Source organism: Trachemys scripta, chromosome 3 (genome assembly GCF_013100865.1).
Source record: "Trachemys scripta elegans isolate TJP31775 chromosome 3, CAS_Tse_1.0, whole genome shotgun sequence".
Lineage (NCBI taxonomy): Eukaryota > Metazoa > Chordata > Testudines > Emydidae > Trachemys > Trachemys scripta.
The window spans coordinates 40,155,929-40,168,344 of record NC_048300.1 but is presented as its reverse complement, the minus strand read 5'-3'; the positions used below and the strand labels follow the sequence as shown (position 1 = coordinate 40,168,344).

The window sequence follows — 12,416 nt, the reverse complement described above, 5'->3', positions numbered from 1 at the left end:
TTTTTTGTTAGGAGCTGCACTAAGATCTTGAGCTTATAGACCGCTAGATTTCTCCGAACGTTTGTAGTACTACTGTGCAAATCACTGTGCTGCTGGCTTTATGAAAACTAATTAGTAGTTTGTAAATATAGGTACAATTTACTAAGTGGAATTGGACCTATGCTGCTAAATTTTGAATGTGTATCAGAACTTCCCAGAGTACATGGGTATATGGACCTATTCTTTTGTTTTGGACACGTCTCTTAATTTTTTTCCATTAATGAATATATATATATAGAGAGAGGTTACCACTTAATAAATACAGTAGTTTTAACTTCTGACTATACCAAATGTCCATGGTAGGTGTTGTAGGGTGTGTTCACAGAGCACACTGCTCCATGGTGTGGCACTGCAGCTCCCATACCTCAGTTCTCTTCTTGATTCTCCATTCCACCCATACGCAGCCAGGAATGTTCACATAAGGTTCCCTGTCTTGGGGTCTGATTTATTAAATCCTCACAGAATAAATCTGCAGTTCCTTTGGCCCTTCTAGGTTCAAATTCTTCTTTCCTTGGGGCTTCCAATTTATCCTTCCTTCAGGTTATCTTTCTCTCAGCTCCCCAGTTCTCTCTATGCCTGAGGACATCAGACAATCTCACTCCAGCCTCTGGGCTTTTCTGGCTTCCCCAGCCCACCACCATCCTGGTTTTACCACAGGAGAACCTCCTTGCAGATCTCTCCTGACTCTTGGTTCCCCTTGACTGTGAACTGAGAACACTCCTTTTTAACTTAAATGGACAGACCAACCTGTTAAAACAAGCTTTCTATTAAAAATCAACTACTGCCTTTTGCAGAATCTTGAAAACTTTTTTCTAACAGAAACATGTCTGTCTGTATATCATAAATTATTTTTTAAAGTGAAGAATACTTAAAAAGAGTAGATGAAATCAACAGAGATTCTGTCTTCATGAAGACATCTTTGGAAATTAAATAAAATGAGGAAAGAAAATCTGACTTGCATAGAATGTTTCTAAAAAGAATGCTGTTGGAAGTTTTCCAAGTGGAATCAACTTAAAGGTAGATCTAAATTTCTGAGACTGTATGGAAATCATGGCAGTCAGGTAGGTGTCTTAAGAACTGATTTCAGGATAACTGTTCTAAATTGTGATTTGTTTTTAACAGTTTTCTAGTGCTGGAGGTGTCAGCTGGTAATTCTTCCCTCTTGATTCAGGAAGTCAGGGTTCTCTTCCTAGCTCTGTCACTGACTTGCCCTGTACGCTAGGGCATACCACTTAAACTCAGTTTGCTCTTCTGTAAAATGGTATCACCACCATTTGCGCTGGTATTGTGGGGCTTATCTAGGTAATGTTAGTAAAATACTTTGAATAATTTAAATTAAAAAATATGTTTTAAAGCATGTTCCCAAAATAAAATATTTTTTTAAAAAGTGTTGTGTTATCAGAAAGAGAGAAGCCTAAAAGGAAGTGTGAAAGAGGTGAGAGTTGTAGCCATAAGGATTGAGACAAAGAAAAAAAATTTTTTTTTAAGTATGAAGGTAATATTTTTAAAAAAAAGATCAATTACATTAGAGTCAAAAGCCTCAGTCTCATTTCCAGGTTCTTTGCTAGCACATGTCCCCATCTAAAGCCATTATGTATTGGCTTAACTTAATTAACCCTATTAATCCTATTAAAAATTGCTCTTGTACAACACTGTCATTTGGTTGTATATGCAATATAATCATGTACTTTGTATGGCCTTGATCCAGCAAGGTATTTAAGCATGTGCCTGACTTTTAAGTACACAAATAATCGTTTTGGATTCTGTGGGATTGCTCATGTACTTAGTTAGACATATTTCTAATTATCTTGCTGAATTAGGGACCAATCCTTCAAGATGACCACACACTTAAATTAGACTGCATTTTTGGTTTAAGTTTTTATCACTTAGTGCTTTTTTTGTGTATAGTGTAGTAAATTATCAGGGCACTTAAAAACATGTTTAAACTGGTGAATTAAAGAATGGAAAGTCCTCAAAGGTAGTGGGCAAAATTTTCTGAAGGGCCTCGTGATGTAGGAGCCTAAGTTCCATTGAAAGTCCATGGCACTTAGACCCCTTATTCAGTTACTAGGTGCTGAAAAGTTTACCCAGTAAACAACTGTGAAGAGGAAGATCTTTCTGGCCTTTTGTTTGCAGCCTCAGCATTCAGACCCAAATAAATTAATTGATTTTCTGTGGCAATATTGTAGAAAATCTTTTGGGGTATTTATTTTCTTACTATAGTGACTAGAAGTCCCAATTCTACACCAGGACCCCATTGTGTCTGGTGCTCACAAACCCAGAACAAAAAAGATGATCCTTACCCCCATCACATCTTACAATCTAAGTACAAGACAAGAGGCAACAGGTGGATTCAGACAAATGGGGGAGGACAAAGAAATGCGACAGTATTGATCAGCATGATAGACAGGGTGTAGCCTGTAGATAGTTTTGCAGATGGCTTTTTTATTTTCTCCATGAACACTGTTTTAAAGTAATGTTAAAATATAGAGGAACGCCAGCAAAATAAATGGTTTGGCTGAAAAGGCATAGATTTTACTGGTAAAAATGCAATATTAATTTAGCCTCTTTCTCTTGTCCGTAATGTCTGTCGATTGCAACAAACTTGAATGTACTTTGGCATAGGCTCGAATGCTGATAACAGAAGAAAATCTTATGACCACGATCATCAAAACTTTTATGGACCACTTAAGGCACCGTGACATCCAGGGCAGGTTTCAGTTTGAACGATATACTGCCCTTCAAGCTTTCAAATTCAGGCGGGTTCAAAGCCTTATTTTGGATCTCAAGTAAGTATCTCAATACTAATCAAATTAATAAGTACTTCAAAAAATGATTAAAACTAACTCACAGATTTGTTTCTACTGTATTCAGGTATGTGTTGATAAGCAAGCCAGCTGATTGGACAAATGACTTGAGGCAAAAGTTTTTAGAGGGGTTTGATGCCTTCTTAGAGTTACTAAAGTGTATGCAGGTATGTGAATCCGTGAATTTAAAAAAAAAAAATAAGCACCATTAATTTTCTGTCTTAGTAAAATGAGTATTGTCAGATGTAGAACATTTTGTTTTTCATTAGTAAAATTGTTACTTCATAGTACTTGTAATCCTCAGGAAATTAATATAATTTCCTTTATCTGTTGACTTCAGTGCAGTTTGGTTGAATTACACCGCTGTTAGAATCACAACAAACGTTCCTAAACTTTGTGTCTGTAAAGTATGCATTAACTTTGTTTTGTGTATGTGGGGGGAGGGAGAAAAGAAGGGGGAGAATCAAAATAAGGGTGCCAGTTTATGTATTTGATGCTATAACACAATGAGGCAGTGCACATTTAAATGTTTGAGCAAAGTCAGACTGCTCTGTCTTAACTAGCTTTTACTGTATGTGAGTGTGTCAGATATTTGTTGTTTGAGCATTACCAAGCTCTGTACAAACATATTGGGAAACCGAGTCCTTGTCCCAAGGAACTTTATGAATATACATACATGATGGTATCCTCTACTGTAATGTTTTTTGTCCCTTTTAATACATTACATGTTATACTAACTATTTAAAGTATTTTGAGACTAATGATGTTTTTATAAGGACAAACTACTAGTAGGGCAAAAAGGCCTGACCAAACAACACTCACTCTTCAGTGCTCAGTAACTGGATAGTATGCTTCTCCCAGAAAACTTTAGCTTTTGTTCATCCTTTTAATAAATTCATTTTTGCTGAGGGCATTCCATCATAATCAGACCACACTTGAATGTCCTTTTGGATTTTTAATTATTCTGATCCACAAACTTAATAAAAAATAAATCCTTAAAAACATCTTTAACAAATTGAATTTGGTATTTAGAGGTTTTTCCTTTTTAAGGTTTTGCCTCTTGATTAAAGACCTATATAGAGAGAATTCAAGATGCTTCCTAAATCAAAAATAGGATTAAATTTGGCTCTTTGATTTCTCTCCAGATTTTTTTTTATACTTTTGTGATATGAGCAGAATGTTTAAACTGTGTAAGTAATTACTCAGTCTGATGTTAGCACCAGTAGGGGTTTTTAATAATAGTTAATCTGTATGATTCTTTGTGGTTTTTAGGGAATGGATCCAATAACTCGTCAAGTAGGGCAACATATCGAAATGGAACCAGAATGGGAAGCAGCATTTACATTACAGATGAAATTAACGCATGTTATTTCAATGATGCAGGACTGGTGTGCTTTAGATGTAAGCTGTTTCTGCTTTTATATATGAAGGGAGATGAATATCTAATTAATAGCAATAGAACAAACATACATACCTGCACAGACTTATTTTGTCCAGAAGCAGTATTTTTAATCTGTGATGGATTAAATCTACATAGGGTTTGAATTAGCAAAAAACCTGTGTGTTTCTTGGAATGGACATAGATCACTGTGAACGTTTTGGAGTTCAGCTAAGTATCCAAAAGTTTGTATTGACACAATACCTTAAGAGTATCATTACTGGAGAAGAAAGAGGGGAATAATTTTGTAATAGAGGAGTTATCAGGTCCCATGCTCTCTTGATGCCATCCAGAGAGGAAAACAGATTGCTGAACTCTAACAGAATGATCTGTTGTTAGCAGGCTCATATAATAAGTACACGGTAAACTCTGATACATTCTACTATTTAATCAGACTTAGCTTGGTGATTTGTGTCCTCCTTAATGAGTGAACAGCACTTGGGAAAGAGAGGAACCACTGACCGCCTGTGCTAATAAGGAAATCTTTAATGTTAAAATAGTAAGATTATATTAAGAAAAGTAAAAAAACTTTGCATTGAGAAAAAATAAACACAGAGCAAGTATTTTTGCACTTGGTTTGTTATAGACTGTACATCATTTGAAAGGGCTCTGTTTTCTTCATGATGTTTGTAAACCACAATCTCTTTTTGTAGGAAAAAGTACTTATTGAAGCTTATAAGAAATGCTTGACTGTGCTGATGCAGTGCCACAGTGGCTTTACTGATGGTGAACAGCCTATCGTTCTCAGTATATGTGGACATTCTGTTGAGACCATCAGATACTGTGTTTCTCAGGAAAAAGTTAGCATTCATCTCCCAGTTTCTCGTTTGCTTGCAGGTAGGAACGAACCTGGTTTTAAAAATGGTTTCAGAAAATTAAATAACACATGTATGCACATATGTGTCTCACATGCTCACAGATATAAGAGATTATATGCCATCTGAGGATAGCCAGAATACAATGTACTCTTGCCATTGCCCCCAGCCTTCCCCAAGATATCTCCATGCTAGGGGGTATGGGAAGAGAGGTGTAGGATATGGCTATGCTGGCTCTGTGCCTGATTGGAGACCCCTTTATGCCCTGGGAATTCCCAACAAGGGGTTTCTGCTCCTTTTCTGTCATCTCAATGGAACAAAGGGGAGTAGAACAGGGCAGAGGATGTGCCCCAAAGTATGGATTATGGTTCCATGCCATTTTTGAAATATGTTCAGCCCTCAGGCTGAAAAGATTGGACACCACTGTATTAGAGAAATGTCTGCAAAATATATCTATGCATTACAACTAGTATTGTTCATCAGGAATTTAGCTAGTGATTGCATTTTTTCCCTTACATTTTGGTTCAGTAATTGAGCAATTGTATTGGAAGTATATGAAGGCTATCTCTACATTAGGAGCGTTTTACTAGTATAGGAATACTGGTATACTTAGTCTACTGGTATACTTAGTCTACTGGCAAGGTGCTCCTAGCATGAGCACAGCAATACCAGCAAAGCTGCACTTTGTACTGGTATAGTAAAACTGCCCCACTTGAACAAAACAGGCTATACTGGTAAGAGCACAGTTTTGCCAATAGAACTGTCTAAATTAAGGGCTTGGACAGAGCTGTGCCATCAGGTCAGGAATTGACACATCTCACTGACATAGCTATGCTGGTAGAAGTCTGTAATGTTGACCTGGCCTTTGACTGAACTTTAGCTCAAATGGAATCAGTAAGTCATTTAGTAGCAATAGTGACTGGCATGTTAAATATTGGAGATTAAATGGACATTTGATATTGCAAGTTCAGCAGGTCAGGGTCAAATTACTTTGAATCTTCACAAGCAGCAGAAGTGCTGCAGTTAAGAAAAACTTGTCATGTTTAATAGCTTTTAAAATTAAAGGCTGAAGACTGAAAGAAGGGAAAGTGAGTTTGTCATTGGTAACTTGCTCTTAAAGGTAAAGGATGGTAACTGGGGGAATATTCCTCTTTTATGAGGAGAGCCGGTATTAATGAAACATGTACCCTTTGTTGCTACATAGTATTTCCGGGACAACAGAAAGAACTTTACTTCTTGTACAGTGTGTGTGTGTGTGTGTCTATATCTATCTATCTATCTATAATACATACATACTGCAAAGCTGATCATCTGCAAAATGGAGAGGGCATGCCTTAGGAAAGGTCAGATACCATGGTGATGAGTGTAGTATAAAAATCTGAAAAGAATAAAATCGTTTAAATGAGGTGATCTTTTGTACCTATTGAAATACTATATTAACTGAATTTCATCCATTATATTAGCTGCCAGTTATGGTCTGTTTGATTGAGAGAGGGGGTTAACTTTAGTATTTTGATTAAAACAGGATCTATAAAATGGAAACAGACTTCGTCCAGAGGTTAATCTTTGACATGCTCACACATAATGTCAGGTGTTTTGATGAGATGTATGAAAATTTGATTGTACCTTCTGCATGGGTTGGGGACTTTGGCTGGATGTACTGATGTGTCTTAAAACAGTGTGGAAAGCTTAAACTATGCAGATTGTTGCAAGAGGTGTATCTTTTTAGGCTGATATGCAGAATGTATTAAAATGTATACTTTTATTTTGTATATCCATATAGGTTTGCATGTGTTGCTAAGCAAAAGTGAAGTGGCATACAAGTTTCCAGAGCTTCTACCACTGGTATTGTGAAATTTAATTAGTGTTTATAATACACTTTGAAGATGAAAAATGCCATATAAGTGTTTAGAATTTAAGGGTAACAAAAATAACTTTTTTGTTCTATACTTTATTTAGGAAGACAATCTGTTTCAAATATTGGTAGCTCTTTAAGAGTCAATCCTCAATCAGTGTTTTATTAAAACTGTTTAAGGATTTTAAAATTAAAATCTCATTTTGTTTCTCATACCCTATCTCCACTTTGTGTTTGAAGCTGAGTTTTGGGACTGCTGCTAGAAGTTAACTCCTTCTATCGGCAGTGGCAGCTTTAGCATGTCCTGATCCAGTGCTCTCCACGTGTCTCTTTTGGGGCACCTCATGCAATCATTTAAAATATAAATATGGACATTGCTTAAATTTAAAGTGTGGAGGAGAGGGAGGTGGGACGTTATAAGAAAAGGGCTAAATGGAAAGGACATATAGAAAAGAAAGGAGGAGGGGGTTGAATTGGCAGATGAGATGACACTGACTTGTAAAAGAAGAAATAGTTAACTTTTGAATGAATAAGGAATACACAGAGTAAGAGACCAAACAAAAGGAAGAGGAAGATAATGATAGAGCGTTAAGAGGGAAAAATGGTGATCTATGATTAACTTTCCAAAAGTATTAAATAGTATGATAGTATTCATGCATTTTTTTTCACATTCAGAAGAAGCTTAAAATATTAAAACAGCTAAGGGTTTTAAGAGTCGGCTATTGACCTTGGCCAGTACAATACCAAGCCAAGGTAAAATTTGAGATAAGTTAGCAGGAAAGGGTGATTAAAATTAGTTGAGTTAATTTATTTAATGAATCACTTGCAATTTATTTGTGTTGTGTTCCCTTTTTCTGTTCCTAAAAGTCTTCAATGGTTTTATGTCATCTTAGATTACATTTTTGGTAATTAAACTAAGGTTTTGCTATTTTATATTTTCTATAGAGTGAACTTAGCCCACCTTTGTTAATAGAACACCCTCTACGATGTCTAGTTTTATGTGCCCAAGTGCATGCAGGGATGTGGAGAAGAAATGGGTTCTCTCTTGTTAATCAAGTAAGTGGTTTAATAGCTGTGATGTATATGTTTATGCTAGTTTGTGGTAATGATCCTTGTGCCATTGTTGGAAACTGCTAGAATGCACACTCTTCCTATTAAAAACAAAAGGAAAAAAACCTCTAATCTAACTTTAAAAAGTCACTGAGGGGTATGCCTAAAATGCAAAAAAAAAAAAAAAAATCTGTAGCAGTGAGTCTCAGAGCCTCGGTCAGTTGACTCATGTTTGTGCTAAAGGGATAAAAATATCTGTGTAGACATTTGGGCTCGGGTTGGAGCCTGGCCCCCTTGCTGGGTTTAAGAGCCCAGATTCCAGCCAGAGCCCAAACAACCACACAGCTATATTTATCCCTGTAGAATGATCCCCACAAGCCAGAGCCGGTTGACCTGGGCACTGAGACTCTCTGCCACAGATCTTGTTTTTGCAGTATAAATGAGAGTTTAGGAGCCTAAATCCAGCTGAAAGCTAAATCATGTAGTAGGTATGTTTTGAAAATTTTAATCAGTCTTTAATTACTTGCTCACATACGATTTGTTTCCACGGGGCCCTGCCTCATTGAGTGAACAGGCCAGATAGTGCTGAATAAATGAGGCAGCTACTAAAGATTTTTATTCTCTTCATTCAATTAATGGCCCCAGACTTATTTATTGCACACTATTCAAAGCCTGCAAGAAATACAGAATTAAGTATTTCCTTATGCTCTTGCTGTAGTATTGGAGTGTCTCATAAATATTAATTTATTTGCATGCCTCCACTGTGAGATCAGAGAGCACTGCTATCCCCATTTTACAGATAAGGAAATGGAGACAAAGAGGCTAGCCTGAGGCTGCACAGCAAGTGGCAGAACCAGGATTAGTACTCATGATCTCATAATTTCTAACCTTGTGCTCATCCTCCAGATCACATTTTTGGAGGTGCTGAGCATGCTCCGCTCCCATTGACTTCAGTTGAAGGTGTGAGTTCTCTGTGTTGCTTCAAATTAGGCCCCATGTGTCTCAAGTTGAGCACTCAGTAAACAAGGAATACACAGCTAGTAGCTACCTGCCAAAATGATTTGCTCAGCATAACATAGGCTATGGCAGAAACGGGAAAAGAGCTCAGTTCTTGTTTGTGGTGTTCACTTCACTTAACCACAAAACCAACCTTTCTCCCCCTTTAGTACTCGGCCACATTCACTACACACTTTCCAACTTCTGCAACAAATGAGGCAGGAATCCTACAGGCAGCCTCATGTGCTACTCAGTCTGAATTCATCCTTTGAACATCATCCATTCTGTGCCCTGAATAAGATGGGTCCTATGGAAAAAATTGTATGTGATCATATAATTAAATATGATGGTGTAGTTCAACCTCCTTGGGTACATGCATTAAGGTTCTATGGTATAGGGTTGAAAGGTATAGTTTTAAATTGTTGGAAGCCAAGTAATTTAATTTAAAAAATGACTGACTAAAAATATTTATTTTAGCAAAACCATGTGGTAGGCCAGCTCTTAGTAATTGTTTCTCTTACTCTTGGGGTGTGGCTCTCATGGCCTAGTCATATAGGGATTCGTTTAGGTACATTAGGGGACACCCTGATTAAGAGCAAGCAGAATACTCACAATTATTAACCATGGCTATTTTATTATTAAAGAAGGGGCGGGAACACTGAACACAATGACCAAACATAAATGATAAACTGATTACTTTTTTTTTTTTTTTTTTTTTTTTTTTTTTACACAATCTTTGTACATCTCTGTGTGGGGAGCTTTTAAAAGAGATTACACCTCTAGAGGTGCTTTTCTCCTGAAACAAAATTCTTTTACCTATCTTTCATTTAGATACCAAATATACATTTCAAAATAAGTTTATGCCATTTTAAGCATTTGAACACTTAAAATACTTCCAACCATACATGTTTTTCTTAGAGGCTTATCCGAATGAAGTTTTTAGAGTAATTATAAAATTCATTTCAACTGGAATATTTCTAGAATTCTGTGTGTGGCTTTAACTGAGGTTTTCTTTACAAAGAGCAGGCTAATATTGCTTGGATAACACATCCTACTAATTAACAGTCCCTACTACTGATAATACACCTTAACACACCCTTTACTTAAAACATAAAATGTTCTGCATTATCTGCCTTCTTTAGGTATGCTTGTCCTTGGCAGACAGAAGCAGAAACTTTCTGAAATTCCTTTGATATACAAGGTAGATGCGAGAGTATCTTTTATTGGACCGACTTCTGTTGGTAAAAGAGATGTTGCAGAACTTTAACATTTTGTAACATAAGTAGCTAGATATACATATTATATTTCCAAGCATCTTGGCTATAACAGTATTGTAGCTATCTCTTATTCAGAGAAGGTGCAAACAAGTTTGTAGTGACTTTAAAATAGCAAGTTATAATTTTATTAATATCATTTTTGCATCAATATTGAGGTCTCTTCTCCACAATGGGCAGCCTAAATTCTGGCTGTTCGAAACTTTCATGTGCTTGACTTTCAATGTTCTTTTAGCATATGGCTTTTGGTGTGTGTGTGTGTGGGGGGGAGGGGTTAAACGAAAAAGGTAAAAGCAAGTTCTGTTATGTGCAACTATAACAATTGGCCCACTGTGCATCATCACTAGGCTTTGAACCCTGAATTTTCAGCATTGCAGCATAGCTTGAGTTAGTTAGCTGGAGGAGAAGGCTGTTTTCCTGGAGATGTGGGGTTGAAATGGACATCTGGGTGGGAAGGGGGTTCAGGGAGAGCCTCATCCAGATCTCCTTCCCCCTCCCCCCCTCCTCACCTGGAGTTGGGGGAGGTCCTTCCACATGTGGTGTCCCTAGAGAGAGGGGAGCCACTGGAGCCATGTCGTGAGTTCTGGGGTTGTGGGGAGAGGGAGACCTGCTAAGTCTGTGTCTCTGCCCCACCCCCCAAAAGTTCCTGGAGAGGCTGTCTGTTCCTTGCGTTTCCTGTACAGTGTGTTTGGTGCTGCTGCTTTGGGCGCATTGTGAGGCAGTCTTAATTTAAAATATTCATGTCAAGTTGTATGGGCATGCTATTAAAATGTTGTTGACAATGCAGTCAGTAGGAGGGAAATGGAAGTTCTCAAAAGTCTGTCAGCCAACCTGAACTGAAGGTCATGGGAGAAAGAAAAGACCCTTTTTGGCCACAGGACTTTCTCACTGGTGAAAGTCAAACAATGTCAAACAAATGGGGGTGTTAAAATTTTTCAGAAGAGATCAAGAGTCTTTCCTAATGGAAAATATTAGGCAACCTAGATCTATGGGTTGTTCCAGTTCCATCTTTAAGTATATCACCTCACAGTGGATCAAAGGTACATAGGTATCCAATGTGCATTTGATTTTTTTTTTTCAGGCTTTCCTCTAATCCACTGGTTAATTCATCCCTTTTTTCTCTAATCCTCTGACATGCGACAGAAAGTTATTTTCTTCATTGAGTAAAGAAAGCATTTTCAGAGCAGGAGGAGAATTTATTAATAAAATACATTATTTTTCAGATCTATTACTATCATAATGTGAAATGCAGAAGGGAGATGTTTGACAAAGACATAATAATGCTTCAGGTAATTACTTCTTTGAGTTTATGTATATTAAATTGATAGAGAAACCTTCATATTGTATGTCTTGAATTTCTAACTTCACATTTTTTTATAAGGGTTTTAATTCTCCCCTCTTGTGTTAAAATATCTTTTTCAAGAGAGGAACATATCATTTGGAGGGAACTGTGAAACTGCCTGTTCTGTAGAGCTGTCAGATGAACTAAGTAAACAAACTGAAAAACTGGAGAGAAAACATTTCAATCTGGCTTCTTTCAATTATCAGTGTTACCAACTCTTGCAATTTTCATGGGTATCATAATATCTGGTGTTTTTCTTAAACCCTGATCCTGGTCATTTAAATCTCAGTTTCATTTAAAAAAAGAAAAAAAGAAAAAAAACTAACCCTCATGATTAAAGAGAGAAGCTTGAATACTAAAAGCTCAGAAACCAGAAGACAACTGAAAGACCCCAAATTTATTTCTAAAATCTCATTTTTAAGACCATTCCATGCTTTTTTTTGGCTCTGACTCATGATTTTTGAATGTTTGGAATTGGCAACTCTGTTATCATAATCATTGTTACTTGTAAGTATAGAAAGTACAAAATTTTCACACATGGTTTGCAAGATGGTATCTCCTTAATGTAGTATTTTAATCATAGAGATGCATATACATACTTAAATCAGTTCTATAAGTAAAATTTTATTTGGAAGTCTTGGATTTTGGTTTTGTCCTCTGTCACCACTGTAAACACAACAGGCCTGACCCTACAAGGTATTGAGCTGCTTATCAGTTCAGAAGATAAAGCCCCAATTTTTTCATCTAGATTAATATTAAGATGAATATTCAAGAGCAGCTCTATTTTTTGATCCCCACTT

General features: G+C 36.7%; 1 protein-coding gene across 2 annotated transcripts in view; it reads left to right on the top strand.

Annotated features, from left to right (window-relative positions):
- The window catches only part of UBR2 (ubiquitin protein ligase E3 component n-recognin 2), a 109,624-nt gene that overhangs the window by 35,442 nt on the left and 61,766 nt on the right, over positions 1-12,416 (top strand). For both annotated transcript variants that reach the window (XM_034764494.1, XM_034764493.1), the window contains exons 12-18: positions 2,665-2,828; positions 2,914-3,013; positions 4,119-4,247; positions 4,938-5,121; positions 6,883-6,944; positions 7,900-8,010; positions 11,498-11,563. In XM_034764494.1, the coding sequence (XP_034620385.1) occupies positions 2,665-2,828; positions 2,914-3,013; positions 4,119-4,247; positions 4,938-5,121; positions 6,883-6,944; positions 7,900-8,010; positions 11,498-11,563 (816 nt within the window). The remainder of the gene's footprint in view (positions 1-2,664; positions 2,829-2,913; positions 3,014-4,118; positions 4,248-4,937; positions 5,122-6,882; positions 6,945-7,899; positions 8,011-11,497; positions 11,564-12,416) is intronic.